Below are 19341 nucleotides of genomic sequence, written 5' to 3' on the forward strand. Positions count from 1 at the left end.
CTTTTACACACATAAAGGAGCATTTTGACATGTAATGGATGATTTTTACCTTTATTGCTGTTGGTATATTTCCATTGTTGCTCTGGTACTTTTACTTATGTAATGGTCTAAAAACTTTGCTGCTTTTAAGGTTTTTTAAGCTCAAACAGAACAAAGTTTTAAACAAAGTTTACTCTGTTTTTTGTCTCACGCTGAATAAAAAGCATCTGACTGGTGTCAGTTCCACATTTTTTATTAGTTAATACTTTATAATTCTTCCTGTTTTAATTCAGTTCCCCTTCATGATGATGTTACAGTTCTTTGTTAAAGGTCAGTTCAGTGTCTGCTGTCACATTCAAACTGACACACTGTTATAAATAGATATGAATATAATGATTCATCTCACATCTCATTTTACTAGAGTTCGTAATTAGAACTTACCATTAATCATAAATTCAGACAAAACAGTTGCAAAACTTTATACGAGAATTTAAGCAGCTGTTTTTTTTAATATTTTATCTTTTGAAATGATAAATTATTTTCAATGAACGTCACAGAAGGAAAGAAAAGTTTACTACTGTGTCGCAGAGTTTCTTCATGAAAAGCCACTGCAGCAGATTCCACAGCAGTTTTTTTTCTCATCAATAGAAAAGAACGTGGACAGAATATTAATGATTCTCTCAATGCATGTGGCCAAGTGGGAATCAGTTTCTATCAGACAGAGCTGCTGGAGCTGCTTTCAGTCCAGAGACAAAAGTGAACCTGGTCACTGGTTTAACCAGTCTGTGAAGATCAGCTCTCTCCAGCAGCTTGTTTGTGATTTCTTCCTGAAATCAGCCTCAGTTTCCCTCCAAGAATCTGGAACATGACAGAGTTTTATTCACTGAAGAAGCTTCCTCTGAAAGTCAGGTTAACGCTTTAATTGGGTCAGGGCAACAACTAATGATGATTCTATTAGCAGTTCAATCGATGAATCAATTGGTCAATAACACATCAGAAAATGGTGAAAAACATCCATCACAACATCCTGGAGTCCAGGACATCTCCAAATGTCTCATTCTGTCCAACAAACAGCCCAAATATTACATCTACAGCCATGTAAAGAGGAGACAAAGATTCTCACTTTTTGAACATCCTGAAAAATAGTTGCAGAATTTTCTGTCTAATTGTTGCAGCTCTGATCTGGACGTGCTGATTAAACCCAGACCACTTCTTCAGGTCTGAGTTACCCAGCTTCTGTCCAGCAGGTCCCAGGTCAGTCTGTGGCTGTGCTCGGTCAGGTGGTTCCCTGCAGCAGCTGAACTGCAGAGTCCTTGTTGTGCCTGCGGGCCTCCTGCAGAGGAGAGCTCCCCCACCTGGTGGACACGCAAAACCTCATCAGACAGTAACCGAAGGATTTCAGACAAAGTCTTCAGGGGAATCACCTCAATGAGAAAAAAGTCCAAAGTTTGTATGAGATAAAATTGATAAGGATGGAAACACCTGAACATGAACACTTCTGCTTCTTTGTGATTTCAAGGATTTTCTGCAGATACAGAAACTCAGCTCAGGAAAACAACTGAAACTACAACATTTCACTGGAAACATTCAGATTTTATCACTTGTGAAGACGCAGAGTTTTGCTGTGTGGTTTCTTCTTCTCTTATTGTATTTTAAAATCCAGCCTCCGGAGGCTCATGATGACTGTCTGTGCTCGGCAGGTGTGGCCTCACCTGTCCTTGAGGGTGGGGTTTGCTCCAGCGTTCTCCAGCAGGAAGCGGATGACCTCTGTGTGACCTTCGGCGGCCGCCACATGCAGAGCCGACCGGCCGTCATAATCGACAGCATTAACATCCACTCCAGACAGGAAGTACCTGTGGACCACCACAGAAGAAGAGAGATTAATATGAAACATTATTACAGCCTCAGAAATAATTATCCTTAAACTTATTTTTATGGTACTTTGGATGTTTTCAACCAGCTGCAGGTCGTCTTCAGGCAGAGAGAACAAGCTCTCCTCCAGCTGCTGGACTCATTCACAGACACTTCTCTATCTGAGCAACATTATTAATGTGTTTAATCCTGTTCGTGGTGTGTTTGCTGGAAAAGAACCAGTTTGTACACACACGTTTGGAAAATATCTGTTTCGAGATTCATAGAGTTTCACTCAGAGGTGGTGGTGTGAAGAATGAACCGGGCTGCAGCTGTGTGGGGCTGCACAGCTGGAGGTGAACGTTAGCATGCTAACACGCTGATGCTAACAGGTTTAATGTTTCAGAAGAAGAATCCTTCACTGGACATGAACGTTTTTACACCTTCATCTTTAACTCATCTGTGAGCAGTGAGCGCACACACACACACACACACACTCTGCAGGAGCAGGGGGCAGCTGCAGCACCTGGGGGGGCAGGTGGGGGTCTTGGTGTCATGCTCAAGGACACTTCAGCTGTGGATGTTGAGGGAGAGTAAACGCTGTTCCCACTGGTCCACAACATGTTCACCTTCTTAGTTACAACTAAACACAACAGCTGCGTCTCACACACACTAACATGAATCATCGTAATAAACAGTTTTTACAGTTGATGTTCAAACACCAACACAATGAACACAGTATAAAGTTCAGACTGACAGGAATGTTTTTCCCTCTGCAGCTGTTTCACCACCACCCACCACCATCACCTCTGTGCATTGCATTGTGGGAGAAAAGGATTCTGTCCGAGTCTGCCTGCTTCATGTTTCCTTCATTATTTCTTTTACATTTTTCTACTGTGAACACATTATGTAGACAAAACCTGCTTAGAGATGAAGGAAAAGTGAGGTTAATGTTGAAATAATAAAGTTACCTCCTCAGAGACTGGACGTCTCCTTTAAAAGCTGCCAGCAGGACGTTGATGATCTGGTATCCCTGCAGAGAAGAGGAGGCCTTTTAAAAACAGGCAGACTGATCCTGTAGAGAGGCAGCGATATAAACTGGTCTGGGATCAGAGTAAAGGAGCAGAGATGACCTCAGATTCAGCCTTCCACTGCCTGTAGGCCAGAATCTGCCTGAACGGAGTCCTGATGTCGAAACTGTGTAGCTGAAAGGTTGAAATCAGCTCCTACGCACACAGACGTCCAAATGTTACAAGAGAAAATCACAAATATTAATTTCTAAATTAAACTGGTCAAACATTCCACATGTTACTGTTCTGCATAACCAGACCTGTTTATTTAACGTCCATCCAACCACCCAACTTTACTTTACATCCCCTGTTTTATTCTTTCTCCTCCATAACAGTCTGCACCATGAAAGCCCCAATATTTATCTTTTCTTCAGCCTCCTAATATTTAATCTCTTGTCTGTTTTACATCCTGCACAGAGCGAGACTGTCTTCTGTAAATCACCTCCATTTTTACATATTTGCACCTGTACAGTAACAAAATATAGTTTTCTTTTTATCCTTCCTGATTCACATCAGTTCGACTGTGATGGAACAAGCTTGTGAAAAGAAAAGAATCTGACTGAACCACAGTAACTTTGTTTAACGAAGCAACAGGACAAAAGAGTCTTGTTTCCTTTCCTAAAAAAATATTAAAGGTCCTATATTTTACACTTTTCCTGGGTTTTATTTGAATCCATCCACTGTTACTTCCCTTGGTAAGTAAACAATTTAGTTCCTGTTTCAGGGGGGAGGTGTTACCTGGCAGAAGTGGACGGCCCTCCAGGGGTTTCCACAGGCGTCCAACTCTGGAGAAAACGCCATCAGACCCAAGACTCCGGGAACCACAGCCAGGAGGGAGCCGTGGCTGCTGGACACCGCCGGTATGGACGTCTGCAACACGCACACAAACAGTTCAGGATCCCACCACATCACCACCAGGGGGTGCTGTCTACAAAATAAAAGCAACACACTGCTCACAGAGAAGACATGAGGTTCATGTCTCCTCAATTGATCCTGCAGTGAAGAAAGTTTTAAACAGAGTGAGCTTCAACAAACCAAATAAATATGTAAATATAACATTATCATATAATGATGTAAGATAAAAGGCCTTTAATGATGTGATGAGTTTTTCTCCTCATCAAAAATAACTTTGATCTCTGACTAGTTGATTCCTGCAGGACAGAAACTGGAGACTGGACCTTGTAGTGGAAAGCTGTGGAGTAATCCTTCATCCCCGCCACCTGCATCATGGACAGCATGCTCCGCGTGGCCGCCGGCGACAGCACCTGGTCACCTGACAGCGGACAGAGCCCACCATTGGCTAAGGAGGCGGCCATGGCAGCACCTGATTCACAGGTGACCTCCGTTGAGGAGCACTGTCACACAGAAGAGACACTGCTGATTTTTACATGAATCATTTTAAAACATCTTTTCCATTTTAAGTTGATTGCGTAACAGAACTTGTTGTGGTCATTAGAGATTAGAACCATTTAACTGAGCAATAAAATAAAGTGTCCAAAGTGGCTCTGACAGTCAGTGTAACTGTACAGATGAGATGCTAACTCAGTGACCTTGCACATATTAGAGTTTACTGAAGGTTAAAGAGTCTTTACCTGCTCAGATGTAGAACGACAATGATCTTAAAGGTGAGTTGTACCTGCAGCATCAGATCCAAAGCAGCGTTGATGTCGACCTTCTCTGGAAAACACTGGAACACAGGAGTTTGGTTAGAGGCAACCAGAGGACACACTGGACACCACTGATGACCTTTGACCTTTAAATGGGCTTCACCTTTTTCTCCTGCAGGTAGAAGGACAGAGCGTGGAGTCTGACGCTGGACTTCCTGCTGCTCTGATAACTGAAGATCACAACACAGAAATAATCAAACTGTTTATATCCTGATATACTGCGTGTTTGGTTTGGAAAAATGTACTTTTTAAATTTACTTTTACTTTATTGTGATCTACTGAATGTGACTTTATAGTTCATCAGCTTCATCCTTTAGATTATTACTCTCTGCTGTCACTGCTCCCAGTACCTGCTGCAGTTCAGGTTGGCGTGCTCTTTATTACAGAGTCTCCGGACGACGTTCAGCACCTGCAAAACACACAAACACACACACACACACACACACACACACACACACACACACACACACACACACACACACACACACACACACAGTCAGTTTGTGTGTGGATGTTTAGTGTCTACCTGTTGTCTTCATCACTTACTGAGTCGTATTTCTCCTCTTCTTCTGCACACAGCCTCCCCACCAGCTGGAGACACACCACAGTTAGTTAGTTGGTTACTTTACTTATTAGTTAGTTTATTAAATATCACAATATAAATTACATTTACATGGTCAAATAAAAACAATATTCCATGAACATTAGATTCATGTTAATGCATCAAGAGATGAACTGACAACCTGGTCAGATTTCAATATTTTCATTTCCTTTGTCCTTTTAATCATCTCCTCCGGATCAGTAGTGATCAAATCTGTGGTTTCCATTTCCATCAACATGAGAGTTATCTCGTTACCTCCAGGAGGTGACAGTGTTTTCACCAGGCATCAACCTTCAGGGCCAATGTCTGTTTGTTTGTCAGCAGGATGACACCAAAAGTACTGAACCGGTTTGCACCAAACTTGGTGGAGTGATGGGAAACAGGTCAGGGACGAACCCGTTCAATTTTGGTGCAGAACCAGGAATTTTTTATCACTTTCCTCCACATTGTGAGACAGGACATTTTTGACATGCTGGTCAGTATTTGGTCCTGGCAGGTCTGCGCTCTAATGAACGATATTCCAGTCTTCACACTGTTTTGTTGTTGTTTTGGTTTCTGTCTCGGAACCTTACGTTATTCCGTCAGTACAAATCACTGAGTTCATATAGCACTGACACAATAATGGGTAAATCTTCCCAGTAATTACCTGAAACAGGGTTGTTTTGATCCAGTAACCCAACAGTTATATACAAATAGCACTTAATAGAGTCTTGATCCAACATAGGAACGTGGCCTGGTTTTCTCCTACTGAAGCCGGAACTGAGGGAAGTCTTTGACCTGTAGAGGACCTCAGGAGACTTCAGAGACACTTCCTGCTTCACATCCACACAGAATTAGAAGAGGAGAAGACACTGCCTTTTCTACACTAAATGAGGCAGCAAAACGTGTCGCTAAAAAATGATTGGTCTGTGTGAGGGGTTTGAATATACAGTAGTTTCAATTTGCTGCCAATCATTGTTAGAGAACATGAGCCCATCCCATATTAACACATCTCTGTCCAAAGGTAATGGATGGATGGATGGATGGATGGATGGAGTTACCTGTAGCAAAGACGTAGTAACAATGGCTCCTGTTTCAGTGAGCGGGCTGTGAGGGATTCCTGCAAACAGAAATATTCATCAAACTGTTACGACCTGTTGCTCTTCAAGGTCAAAGGTGCCAGAACCTCAAATATCAGAGGCTCCCTCTCAGTGGATCCACTGACACATTGGAGGGAGTATTAGAAGTTTGATAAGGTATCACTGCTCCTGGACCTGTCTTAGTGAGTGTGAACGGAGAGTCGCATCTGGAGTACTCCTCCATGCCAACGTATCTGTGGATGAGATCTGAGCCCAGCAGGTCCACCGCCACGCCGTACACCAGCGGCCATGACACCTCACCCAGAACCAGAGAGCCGGCCCAGTCACCCAGAGACAACCTGACAGAGTGATGGACAGACGGAGGACAGACAAACGGAGGGTGTCTTTTTTTGTTGAATCTGTCTGTATGAACTGATAAATGAATATTGTTATTATTATATCTTATTTTTAGTACCAGGTCTTTTATCCTAAAATAATTTGGATGAAATTAAAGAAACTAAAATGTCCACAGTTTATTTTTCTGTACGAGCACAAAGGTGACAATAGTTTACAGGTGGTGGTAAAAGGTCAAAGTGCACCGCAGCAGCAGCACACAGACAGAGGCAGAGAAGAAGACTGCCAACAGGTCAACATGGAGGTAAACAATGTACATCATGGACTCTTACAAACGTTTCTCTGCAAAATGTTTTATGAGGAAAGAAACAACATGTTTCATAGAGCTCATTTGGTGAGAAACACTGATTTTGTTTTTTTTGTTTTTTATGAAAAAACTTTAACTGCTTTAACTGATGATGACGCTAGAGGAGCTATTTCTAAGTTTTGCTGTTGATCCATAGCCAACGTTAGCATTAACAGCTGTTTACTCACCAGTCTTGCTAAGAGCTTCGGCCATCGTTGTTTTTACAAGACAAGAGGTTAAAATACGTCCTCTGAGCAGCTACTTCTTCAGGTCAGACTCGACGCTACTGTGACTCAGTCTCAGAAAGTGATGAGGCAGTCTGACTGGACCGGGGCTAGCTGGTTAGCATGCTAACTTCAGTAGAAGAAATGTGATTTAAATAGAAGCAAAACAAAGGGTTTCTTTCCACCTCTGGACGCAGCTGTTGGTGAGTACAGGAATGAAGTTTGATGCTGAACTCGCAACATTTCTTCTAGACTGGTAAGTAAACAGCTGCTAATGCTAATTTTAGCTATGTAGCAATAGCAACATTTATATATAGCACCTTTAAGTCGTTTAAGTCATTATTACAGTCATAATAATTATTATCATTACACATAATATATTTACAAAACGCTCTGTACCTCTGCTCAGGACTGAGTGTGTCAGGTCAACTACAAAACCATGAATCTGGACATCATGTGAAAACTCTAACCTTTATTATAATTTTCTGTCTAATTAATCTACACCCAATGATTAATGATATAAAATATATCATATCAATAAAATCTGTATTATACTGGCGCTGGCTTGATTTTAGTATTACGTAGAGCTCAGTCTATGAGACTATGGTGACCTGACTGATGAGCAGCTGCTGCAGTAACAGATTAAACGTACCTCTGTCCATCCACAGTGCAGATTGAGACTCCCCACTTATTGCTGTCCATGCACTCCTTCTCTTTGTCCTGATGGGACAAATACAGAGCAGTAAATTCAGGTTGATTCGCTGTTTCAGTCTTGTTTAATTTATATGAAAAAACAGGCACTTTCTGCGCTGTCAGTATCACACTCACGTAAGTTCCATGTTTTCACTCTGAATATGATATTATGGCGTACAGAGCACTTGCATTATGGTCCCAGAACCTAGAGAGACAGGTAGTTGTGGCTGACCTCAGACCTGCAAGTGTCTGAGCAGAACTCACCTGTACAGAGGACAGCTGACGACAGCTGGAAAACAACTTCTGAGTCTCTTCAGTGAAGGTAGAAAAATCTGGAATAACGAATCGTCCCTGCAGAGCTTTCAGAATGAGGGAGACGAATCCTGTGACACACCTACAGCAGGACACACAACAATAACCCAACATCATTACAACAACCACAAATTCAACAACTAGGATCCTTACCAAATACCACGATCAGAAAATGGGATCAGAGTAACAATGACAACCAAAAACATGATATATACACCACAAACCACATCAAAGCCTGTAACACCATCCTGAACCTGAACCAGAAGAGTCCTGCAACCCACAAAAAGCTGGAAAACAGTGACATCAGATCCAGAAACATCACAAGTGGTCTGATAGTCAGACTGTAGCTGGATATAAAGCAGGGTGTCATCTGCAAAACATCGGAGGTAGATTCATGATTTCTGAACAGTTAGGCTCAACTGTTTGGTCCTACAGAGATCTCCTGGTAAACAACAAAGAAAAATACTGAAGGAGAGATGAGAGGGTCATGGGAAGGTTTTACTGAGGAAGTAATAATCAATCCTGACCTGTGGAAGGCGTTTTTGTCCACTGATCCCTCAGAATCCTGCAGTTTTCTCAGATGGAAGAAACACTCTCTGAGCCGAGGGTCGGACCTGTGCAGACCAGAGCTCCAGATGGCCTGAGAGAGAGAACAAACAAATTATTCAAACACAAGATACTGTAGCTGTAACAGTCATTCAGATGAAAATCTTATATACATCGTGAGCATGATTTTATTTGTTTTCATTAGTTAAATACTGGTTAAATTTAGATCAGTAATCAGGGACAGCAAAAATAAAATATGATATATTAAAGAGTTGTATTATATGTTCCAATAAGTTCAAACAGCCACACATACTTGAAAATGCACATTTGTAAAGGACCCTTCCCTCCAAAATAATACTTTCTACTCCAGAAATTTAATATTCCATTTCCATAAAGTCTGGGGATTTGTTGGAGAACGATTTTTAAGCAATAGTTAGAGTCGGAGCAGAAAAGGTTGGGGTATAAATGTTTTTTGTGGGTATTTAATTCCTTTGCGGACAGTAGAGAGATGACAGGAAACCAGAGGGAGATGCAACAAAAGTCCTTGTTTGGACTCAAAAACCCTGGATCCTACCCTTCCCATGATGCAACATGATAGTGATTTTCACTAACAAATGTCTGCATCATTCAACCTCCACACCTTCAGGTTGTAACACAGATTTCCTGTCAAAAACTGAATGTCTCCTCATGACCAGCAAACTAGTCTTCACCAGTGTTTATCATAGTGAACAGTCTGATGCATATTATAAAAGCTTCAGCTGATGTTCGTGTGTTGGTTTCCCTTTGCTGCATCTTTGCATATCAGTAAAAATACCTCAAAGAACTGGTTGACGTTAATTCTTCCATCTGAAGCGAAGCTGTCAAACAGCACATCAGCAGCTCTGAAACAACAGGAGAGACGTACCAGTCAGTTCTGCCCTGAAAAAACCAAAACACACTGACTGCACATTTAGTAAATCTGAGTATTTTCCATATGTAGTTCAGAGATTGTGTCTCAATATTCATCATAGAACTTAAACAGTAGTTACACACTGTGGAAGCAGCCTTCAAATGCCAAAGTGCTTTTTTCTCAGCCTCAGTTTTCTGTAGTTGCTGCCGTCTACCTTCCGATGGCTGAACCAGGTTCAGGTAACACATGACTATCAGACTTACGCTCTGCGTTTGGACGGACTCTGCTGAGGGGGGAACCAGGGCTGGGAGGGAGGGAAACCTCGGTCCTCTGGCTGGACCACCGCCTGAGGGAGAGGAGGCTTCAGGCAGCCATTACTGACCGACACTGGCACCACTGCACACACAGAAACACTTGATCATGATTTTATTCTGTTGTAAGATGAACACACTGAATGTCTAACAGTATCAAACAGACCATTTGTCCAGTAATATGCAGGCGGGATAGGAACAGATCTCCCTAAACAAAAGGCCTGAAAAAGATTAGAAACACAAACTCAGGCATCAAATCTTCAAGAGAGAAATCGTCTCTTTTCAAATGTAAATAATGTTCTTGTGGGAAAATGTGATCCAACCAAAAGAAAGGAAACGCCTGCTTTATTCTGTCCTAATGAAAAGGTTCTTGAAATGAATCCTAACTCCTCAGATGAGACTTGTTCCTCCTGCAGACTGAAAACGATTCTTAAACAAAATACTTAAAGTCACAAACTTCTTCCTTCATCAGTGTTAATGAGATCTAGTTTATAAGAATTGCAGTTTGCTGTTCTCGGCAGAACATTGAGAACATCGAGAACATTTCTCCACCCTGATGAGGCGCCATGATCCTGAAACTCTGATGTGAACAGGGCGGAGAGGAGATGTGAGACATCGTGGCTTTGATGGAGGCTCACACTGATCTGCACTTCGCTGTGTGTGAGTTAGAAACTGATGCAGCTGCATTTAGAAATCTAAAAACATAAAATATATATATAGGAAAACAGGGGCAGAGAGAGAGGGAGGGACACAACCACAACCACCAGGCTCCAGACACGTTTTTTTGGTTTGTTTTTTCTTAATTGGTCAAAACCGTCCTCCCATGGAAAATGACACCTTCAGTTGCTTCAGCAAAAGCCCCCAAAATAACATCTGTCTAACATCTGCTCCTCTTGTCCTCCTGGAGGAAACAGTGTGACGCTCTTAAAGAGCCACAGGGACCTGGGGGGCGGGGGGGCGTTTGGATCTGAAACCACTGTCCCTTCCTGTTTCTTTTCACCATGACCGCCATCGCTCACTAAACCTAACCAAGTAGTTATTATTGTAACCATGACAACAACGCTCTCCTAACCTTCTCCTGACCACGATCTTTTCTAAATCTAAATCTAACCAAGTTGTTTTTGTGCCTCAACTTGTGGGTTTAAAGGTGCATAACACAAAATACACAAAATACACAAAAGAACAGGACACAAGCTCAGACAATAAAGAACAAAAAAAACTAGAACAGAACAGAAAGGTCGCATCTCCTGGATCTTTAGTTCCAGTTGTACCTGCAGGTCCAGGACTGACAAGGCTGATGGGTTTCTGGACTGGACTCTGGACCTGGTTCTGGACCAGGTTCCTGGGTGCTGGGCGGGGAGCAGCATCCTTGGAAACATCATCACATCAACAGAGAGATGAAAAATTCAGTCAAAACGAGTCAGTAGACAGTAACAACAACCAGGATCCCCACATGAGAAAACATCATTACACAAATTAAATTTATATAACTGTCACACATTTTCTATGAAGAAAAAAAGAGTCAACACAGAGAATCGCCGTCAGACGACACATCTGGATTCCTCATTATAAACTCTGGTTTATTCCAAATCTCCTCTTTTTCAAATGCACACAGCCTGTATTCAGAAACTGAGCCTTGAAACGAGCTGTCAGGACTTCTGGAACTTTGTGATGTCACAACAAAGCAGTCACTTCTCTCAGCCATGCCCCAAGCCCCGCCCACCTGGACCCACCATCCAACCTTAAGGGGTTCTGTTTCTCTGAGTGTTTACCTGAAATCTGCTATATTTTTATTGGATCACTCAGAAAACAGTCAGCCAATCAGAAGAGAGACTCAGAGCCTGCATTATAAACACAGTGTGTTTAATATATTTGTCTCAGCAACCAACATTAGAGTTGAATGACAGTGATTTATTCTTTATAGAGAAATTCACCTGTTTCTGTTCAGAATAAAGACACAGAATGTCTGACTCTGTCAGAACAACTACACATTAACATGAGTCCAACATGTCAGGGCAGGTCTACCTGGTTCTCAGCGTTCCTCTGCTGGCTCTCGCCTGTCATCCCTCCATCCTCTGTCAGAGAAGAGAAGAGAAGAGAAGAGAAGAGAAGAGAAGAGAAGAGAAGAGAAGAGAAGCTGTCACTTTAATAAACGCTGGATGTTTCAGTGTCTGAGCTGATGACAGATCAGCTGGACCAGTAAACCAGCCAAAGACCAGAACAGAACCAGGCTGACCAGTGTTGGGGAAGCTACTTTGAACCTGTTGCTTTGAAATCTACCAATAACTTCACACTAGAAGAAGTTGAGCAACAGCAAAGCTAAACAAGAGAGAGATCTGGTTAGTTAACCAAAGCATGTGATATGAAATTATAACAAAATATAATGAAACCAGCAAAAAATACCAGTGAACTGAGTTTATTGCAGACAGTTCTACTTGTTCACAGATCACATGTAAACCAGAAAACTAAAACCTCACTGCTCATGGGAAAGTGCTGGAACGTCAGCTTTGGATTTTAAAACAATGCGTCCATGATGATTCTTCCTCAGACTGAGATTCAGGAGGTTTATCCATGATGACATCACTGTGTCACCAATATGACATCACTGTGTGACCAATGAGCAACGCCCACCCTCGGCTTTTGCACATGAACTACATGAAGGTGTGTGTGGTGGCGGCTGCCTGATGAGAGCATTGTCTGGGCCAGTCAACAAAGGCAGCAATGGATAAAATCTAATTAAAAAAGAACTTCTTCTCTTTCATGGCCCCACGTTGTAGTTTCAGTAGTTAACAAAACAAAAGTGGTAAAAAAATCATTGACGTACTTGAATCACTGAGCACATGTGGATGCAGCTGAACTACCAGCAGGTGACTGTAAGATGTCGTTAAAGGTTTAACGAGGTTTAATTACACGTAGTTTACTCATCAACACTGAGGCTGACAAATATTAATCATTTCAACACTTTTCCATCAGAAATGAAGGCAACTACACTGTGTCCTCTCACATCAGATCAGTTCTACATCAGGACTATCAACATTTGTAAAACCTTTATTTGTAACAACAGAAAAAAAGCTCTTCCCATAGCAATACTATTGAACTTATTTAACTTAACTTTTATATATTTTTGAAATAATTTAATTTATAGACATTTCTTCCTTTGTTTATCTGGTTTTCAGCTTTTGTTAATCTGAACAGCCTCTCTGTGTTAAATCCTGTAGGATCAGTGTGTTCTCTGTTTAACCATCACATCCGTCTGTTCTGTGTCATGTGCATATGGAGATTATACAGAGTCAAACAAACTGACCAATAAAATGTGTTGCACCTTATTCTACTGTCTGTGGTTTGGATAAAGAATAGACAGAAGCAAAAGAAGAAATTCTCAGGCTGATTAATGGATCTGATTCTGTTCATCTGTTTATTCCAGATGAACTAAGAAGCAAAGCAGCTGCCAGAAAAACAGAGCTTACAAAAGAAAACTGTTCCTGTTTCTATAAATATGATCTGCAGTGACAACATCACGTTGTTGTACTGAAAACCAAATGAATGCTGTGAGGATATACATTATATCATTATATAGTAAAAATATGTAGACATAAAAATAGAAATGGTTGAAATAACTCAGTGTGTGTGTGTGTGTGTGTGTGTGTGCTGTAGTTGGAGCAGCTCTGTGGTGATGACTGAGCAGCAACTCATTTTAGACACAGACCCCGCCCACTACAGGATCCGTCACAGACCACTAATCACAGGGTGTCTCTCTCTCTCACACACACACACACACACACACACACACACACACACACACACACACACACACACACACACACACACACACACACACCTTTACTGTCTGGCTCTTTATTGGGCTCCAGCAGCTTGTTGCCGTCCAGACCTCCGTAACGTTTCCTCCATTTGCGTCTGAGAGAAGGCGTCCTCTGAAAACTGCAGACACAGTGAGAAGGAGTTTGTGTGTCAGTGAAGGTTCGTCAGTCTGAAAGTGATCAAACTGTGGAAAATCCTTTTTTTTAAAACTCTATTTGTTTAATTACATTCCCAGTGGTTATTTCTCAAAGAACAGAAGGAAACAACAACTCCATTATATCTACACGATATATCCCCCCACCACACCAAAATAAAACATGCACATACATATGAAAAATCCTTGAATGTAGCCCAGTTATTTCCTATTGTTATTTCAATAACAAGTAAACCAACTGTGACATTGATTTTAAAAAACAGCTCAAACCAAACCTGAGATGACAAGACATGATTCCAACAAATTACACTAATCAACTAAAATAAATTCAGGGTGAGGCTGAAACTAACTATTGTTTTCATTACATGTCAGTTTCATTTTCATGTGAGTTTATTATCACAGCTGTAACTGAACATGTTCCACATCTTGTAATAAACAATTAATCAATGATTAAAATAGTTGCCAATTAATTTTCTGTTGATTGACTAATTAACTAATTGACGAATCATCTCACTTCTACTTCATTTCTACATTTCTGGGACAAATACTTTTTTACTTTGCTGCAAATGAAGATTTTAAATACAAAACATTTGATTAGTTTATAAAATATTTAAAAAGTGTTAAAAATGACACAGTAAAATATAAATAATATGAAATACTTCAGTCTCCTCCTGCTACAACATTAAAATGCTGTTTACTCCACGTTACTGCGTCTAAATCAATTAACAGACTGATACAGTTTCACTGTTGATACTTTAAGTCCATGTGTTGGCACACATTTGGTACTTTTACTTTTACTTGTAACAGAGTATTTTTACCTGGTGTTTTGCTTCACCACTGTTAGTTCAGATTAGTTGAGTCAATTAACCGACAATTAATCTAATCAGCAACTGTTTTGATTTTCAATGAGTTTAAATTATGGTTTCATGACTTCTGTGATTTGTTTGACTGTGAAGTGAATAGTTTGGAGTTTTGGACAAAAGACATTTCATTCGTTAGGTGTGCACTGACTCAGATTATTTAAGACAGCAACTCATTGTCCTCTCTGTCTGTCTGTCTGTCTGTCTGTCTGTCTGTCTGTCTCTCTCTCTCTCTCTCTCTCTCTCTCTCTCTGTCTCTGTCTCTGTCTCTGTCTCTGTCTCTCTCTCTCTCTCTCTGTCCCTGTCTCTGTCTCTGTCTGAAAGCTCTGCCACGTCTCAGCCTGTCCCTCACCAACACGGCAGGAATGTGAACCTGGACAGTTTCCAGCTTCATTACATGACAGAAGTCGGAGTGTTGTTCAGAAACAGACTCTTTATGAGACGGAGTAAAACAACAAACAGAGTCGGACAGTTTCCCTCCTCACCACAGGTACGAGCCGTCCTCCGCCTCCTGGTTCTGGCTGCTCTCCATTGAAGCTTTCAGGTGTTCAGGTTAGTCCAGTTATTCTCTGAGTGTCTGCATGGAGGACGAGGCTGCTGCTGGAGCGTCTGGCTCCCTCGCTGAGTGTGTCTGCAGGCTATGAACCTTCTTAATGAATGGGACGGTTTGGAGAGGAGGAGAGACCAGTCAGCGCCTGCAGACACTCCCAGCTTCAGCACTGTGGTCCACACAAAACAACAGCTGGAAACATTAAAGAGCTGCTGACTTAGATCACAAATATCATTTGTGCACAAACATGAAACAGAATTAAAGTGATAATGATTAGAAAAATAATCTGCAATCTCTTCATAACCAACTAAGTAACTGTCAAGCAACAATGCAAAAAGTTGATGTTTTTACAATTGAACATATAAAGATGTCCTGTTTTTCTCTATTTGAGAATACTTTATTTATTTATTTATTATTTTAGATCATTGAAAATAATTATTAGATTAATAAACAAAATAATCTGATTAATTAATTAATCAATAATGAAAATAATCATTAGATTCAATCCTAAAGAAAATAATTACATGTGCATTGTTGACCTGGCTCAGGTCAACTCCCAGCACAGCAGTCAGGACAGGTTTAAAGTGTGAAGTGGTTTGTTCTTTGAAAATAATCCCGTGTGTAAACTTTAGGAATGTGTTCACTCAGTAAAGCCTGCGTGGTTTCGTGAAGTGGAGCTTAGGCCCCTGTCCTGTCGCCACTGAGGAGGTGGAGCTGGGTGAAGATGAATGTTAACATTGAACTTCTGTAATAAATAATTCTTTAATCTTTACGTCCTGCCCTGTCATTTCTTAGCTGGTTCCCTGTGGTGGGTGTAACACAAAGATTAAACAAAAATACAGAAATGTGGCATATTTTCAGGAACACCATGACTTTGGTCAGAATTAGGAGTCTGAGAATTAAAGAGTTCACACAAATTATTCTTGAATTTAATTTAATTTAATTTAAAAAAACAAAAACAAACAGATTTTCGTCTTTTCCTCTGGTGGTTTCTGGTCATGCTGATATTTTTGTTCAGATCCCTGAAATTTAGCCTCTTCAAAACTTTATTTGTGGACAGTTTTCATTACAAACACCTCATTGTGAAGAAATTATACAAAAACAGTTTAGGTTTGTTGACTGCAAAAGCAGGATTTGTTGATTTTATTATTTTTTACACCAATTTTCCTTTGTTAAAGAATTAGTTTGCACTTAACGCTGCACCACAGTATCATTTCATTCATCATCGACCTGCGGATGTTCCAGGCTTGTCATCATTAAGGCTTTTATTATGAAAATCATGATCGGAAGTGATTATTTTGAAAAGCGGAAATCATGATGTTTACATTGTTAGCAATTCCGTTCTGTCTACGCTAAGAGCTAGCAGGCTAACGGGCAGCAGGTGGATGGTTTCCCGCTCAGGTTTGGCTCTAACTCGTGTCTTTATCGGGTCATTTAAACCCGTTCAGACGTTAAACCGGTTCCCCGACCTCAGCCGCCCGGTAACCGTCCTCCCCCGGTGCTCCCCGCTGCCTCCTCCGCCCGGAGTCACCGGGACGAGACGGTACTCCTCGAACAGACAGATGCCCAGGAAGGAGAAAGCGGTGAGTCGTTTCTTATAGAATATGTTCAGTTTTTAATCAGGTCGAACTGACCCGTTTCCTGCGGTGTAACACAAAAACCTGAGCCCCCCCCTTTAAGACACCCACCGTCACACCTGTACTCACCTGCAGCAGCAGCGCTCCTGCTGTGAAGGGAAGTGTTTCTGACACAGCGACCTGATAATACACACCTGTGTAACAGCTGGTGTGAGACAGGTGGAGACACATTATCATCATCATCATCATCATCATCATCATCATCATCATCCCTACACTGAGGGAGAGGCTTCATAATAAAAGACAAGTGAAGAGGATTTGACTGGAGTCGAGTTTGATTTGTAGAATTAAAGGTGAATTTGTTTCCAACAGGTACAAACTCAGACTGTGGCAAAATATCTACAAACATATCACTTGTATTATAAAGTTTTACAAACCTAAACGCACAGAATTAATACTCTTATTTTTAAATATAACTTAATTATTTCAGTGGACTTCATTGTTAAATACCTACCACCAAACTAATGTACCAGCCCTGTAAAAGTCCTGCTGTATGACTCTCTGAGGCCTGATGCATCCTGGGATATTTACTGGCTGCTCTGACTGTGTAAAGACTACAGATCTCTGATGGTTGTTGTGTCAAACTGTCCAGTCCTTTTATACTGTGATTATACTTTAATATCATTAGTAACTGTAACCATCACATGAATTTAATCAAGTCACTTTAAATTGATTGATTGAAGGTCAAATGGGACAAATGCAGCATCAACAAGAGGAGACAACATATATACAGAAATATATTGTAAAATAAACATAACACAAATATAAAAGACACACTATGTTTAAAAAAAAGATAAATGATAAAATGATTTTGCAGAAGAACACTTAAACCCAGTGAGAATAGTAGCTCTATAGTTTTGCACCACTGGAAGATGAAGATCAGCTGACTACCTGGTTTAATACAGAATGAATCTGAGAGTTAGTTTCAAAATAAAACCTGAAATGATGTGGAATATTTGGATCCTTGCGTTGAATATTTTTATATCATAACTTATTCAAGTTGAGCAGATTTTAGGTAAAGATCTGAGCTCGTTACAGTTCTGACAAACAGATTTTGTAGAAGAGTTGTGAGAAATGTACTTGGCCAGATTATGCTGTAATATGAAGAGTAGGGACAGACTGACACACAGAGGGAAGTAAAAAGAAGAATCTGGTTCTGAAATTTAGTGATGTGAAAGAATAAAGATGCATGAAATGAAGACAGCCTTAAAAACAAGTGCAGTCCTTAAGTAACTTTTCTTTACATTCTCCTGACTGTTGAGGAGGGGGGAGGACAGATGACCGTAGTAACTGTCTCTAAAGATTGATGGATGCAGACCAGTGATGAGCAGCGTCGCCTCGTTAACCCTCCGTCCTGTTAAACCAGGTGAAGGCGCAGCAGGCTGCAGGAGCTGGTGCAGCAGCAGAGCCTGGAGCTTCTGGTCCGGTGGCTCGAGACAAAAGCGGTGCCGTCACCATAACAGTGCACGCCAAGCCTGGCTCCAAACACAGCAGCATCACAGGTCACCTTCACTCTGTTTTTACAACCAGACAATGTGTCACACCTGACAGCGTCACCTTCAAATACACAGCAAAACACAACTTTTCTTCCACCTCTCCTGTAGAAGTCTCTGCGGACGCAGTGGGAGTCGCCATCGCAGCGCCTCCTACAGACGGAGAAGCCAACACTGAGCTTATTCGTTACCTGGCTGAAGTTCTGGACCTGAAAAAAAGTCACGTATCTCTTGAAAAGGTTCCTGAAACTTAGAAACTCATTATTTGTTCTTAGAACAAACACTTCTCCTCCACCCCCTCCATCCTGAACCTTCACCTTGACTCCCCTTTCTTTATCCTCATTTTTTTAACCTTTTTTATTCTTCAGGCTTTATCCTTTCTCAGTTTACCTGCTGTCTCCTGTCTGCTTCAGGGCTCCAGGTCCAGAGACAAACTCATCAGAGTGGACTCCTCCCTCGGTCCGGAGGAGGTGCTGGGGAGGCTCAGACAGGCTGCAGGCTGACAGGAGGCACAGAGGCTGGAAAAGGTGAAGTACAGGAGGAGGTCCTGCTCCCACTCATCTCACTGATTTCATTTTAGATTCTTCATCACAAATCACTGTGAGAACTTGTCACTGTGTTGATATTTACATGAGGTCACTGAACCTATCAAACTGTCACAGCTGGACCAGTGTGACTGCTGGGATACCTGAGGAGCCAGGTCATCACCATGGAAACGAACCGTTCGCACCAACTAGCCACCAGTTTGCAGGAGGTTTCTGTCCCTGGTTGTTCTGGACAGGAGAGGACATGTGTGTCCGAGCAGAGACACGAGAAGATGCTGAGATGGTTTTTTAAATCCTGTCACATGATGAAATGAACTGATGAGCTCTAATAAAACATGGAGACCTGCACACTTCCCTCCTTTATATTTCACATCTTCCCCAA

General features: G+C 41.3%; 2 protein-coding genes across 4 annotated transcripts; one reads left to right on the forward strand and one right to left on the reverse strand.

The window, feature by feature from the left end:
• Window positions 1-214: 214 nt before the first annotated feature.
• glsl (glutaminase like) lies at window positions 215-17060 on the reverse strand. 3 transcript variants are annotated; one of them, XR_011684885.1, is made up of 23 exons: window positions 16991-17060; window positions 15220-15453; window positions 13740-13840; window positions 11927-11976; window positions 11173-11269; window positions 9854-9986; window positions 9516-9582; window positions 8683-8795; window positions 8108-8237; window positions 7803-7870; window positions 6422-6585; window positions 6209-6267; window positions 5114-5158; window positions 4918-4976; window positions 4671-4737; window positions 4537-4587; window positions 4079-4255; window positions 3639-3770; window positions 2964-3056; window positions 2802-2863; window positions 1692-1832; window positions 1103-1334; window positions 215-837 (listed from the first exon to the last, which is right to left on the reverse strand). XR_011684885.1 is itself a non-coding variant. In XM_071460943.1 (22 exons), exons 2-22 carry the CDS (start codon window positions 15264-15266, stop codon window positions 1256-1258), a joined length of 1935 nt encoding a protein of 644 aa, XP_071317044.1. In that variant the 5' UTR covers window positions 15267-15453; window positions 16991-17060; the 3' UTR covers window positions 215-1255. The 3 variants fall into 3 exon arrangements, 2 of the variants coding, with proteins under 2 accessions (XP_071317044.1, XP_071317057.1); XM_071460943.1 differs by having other exon boundaries at window positions 215-1334; XM_071460956.1 differs by lacking the exons at window positions 15220-15453; window positions 16991-17060 and adding an exon at window positions 10068-10122 and having other exon boundaries at window positions 215-1334; window positions 13740-13829.
• Window positions 16602-19307, forward strand: cunh15orf40 (chromosome unknown C15orf40 homolog). The gene is made up of 5 exons (XM_071461093.1): window positions 16602-16867; window positions 18288-18423; window positions 18526-18653; window positions 18828-18941; window positions 19077-19307. The coding sequence occupies exons 1-4, from the start codon at window positions 16670-16672 to the stop codon at window positions 18915-18917; spliced, it is 552 nt and encodes a 183-aa protein (XP_071317194.1). The 5' UTR covers window positions 16602-16669; the 3' UTR covers window positions 18918-18941; window positions 19077-19307.
• Window positions 19308-19341: the final 34 nt, after the last annotated feature.

The sequence above is a fragment of the Trachinotus anak genome, unplaced genomic scaffold, assembly GCF_046630095.1.
Source record: "Trachinotus anak isolate AG129_WGS33_773 ecotype Australia unplaced genomic scaffold, CSIRO_AGI_Tana_v1 ptg000002l, whole genome shotgun sequence".
Classification (NCBI taxonomy): domain Eukaryota; kingdom Metazoa; phylum Chordata; class Actinopteri; order Carangiformes; family Carangidae; genus Trachinotus; species Trachinotus anak.

Bases quoted from the DNA above. Each gene is read 5' to 3' on its own strand.
- glsl (XM_071460943.1), bottom strand. From the start codon at position 15,266: ATGGAGAGCAGCCAGAACCAGGAGGCGGAGGACGGCTCGTACCTGTG. The intron at 8,796-9,515 runs GTATTTTTACTG...TCTCTCTCTCAG, and splicing joins ACGTCAACCAGTTCTTTGAG to GCCATCTGGAGCTCTGGTCT. The intron at 1,833-2,801 runs GTAACTTTATTA...GGTGGTCCACAG, and splicing joins GACGTCCAGTCTCTGAGGAG to GTACTTCCTGTCTGGAGTGG.
- cunh15orf40 (XM_071461093.1), top strand. From the start codon at position 16,670: ATGGTTTCCCGCTCAGGTTTGGCTCTAACTCGTGTCTTTATCGGGTCA. The intron at 16,868-18,287 runs GTGAGTCGTTTC...CTGTTAAACCAG, and splicing joins TGCCCAGGAAGGAGAAAGCG to GTGAAGGCGCAGCAGGCTGC. The intron at 18,424-18,525 runs GTCACCTTCACT...CCTCTCCTGTAG, and splicing joins CAAACACAGCAGCATCACAG to AAGTCTCTGCGGACGCAGTG.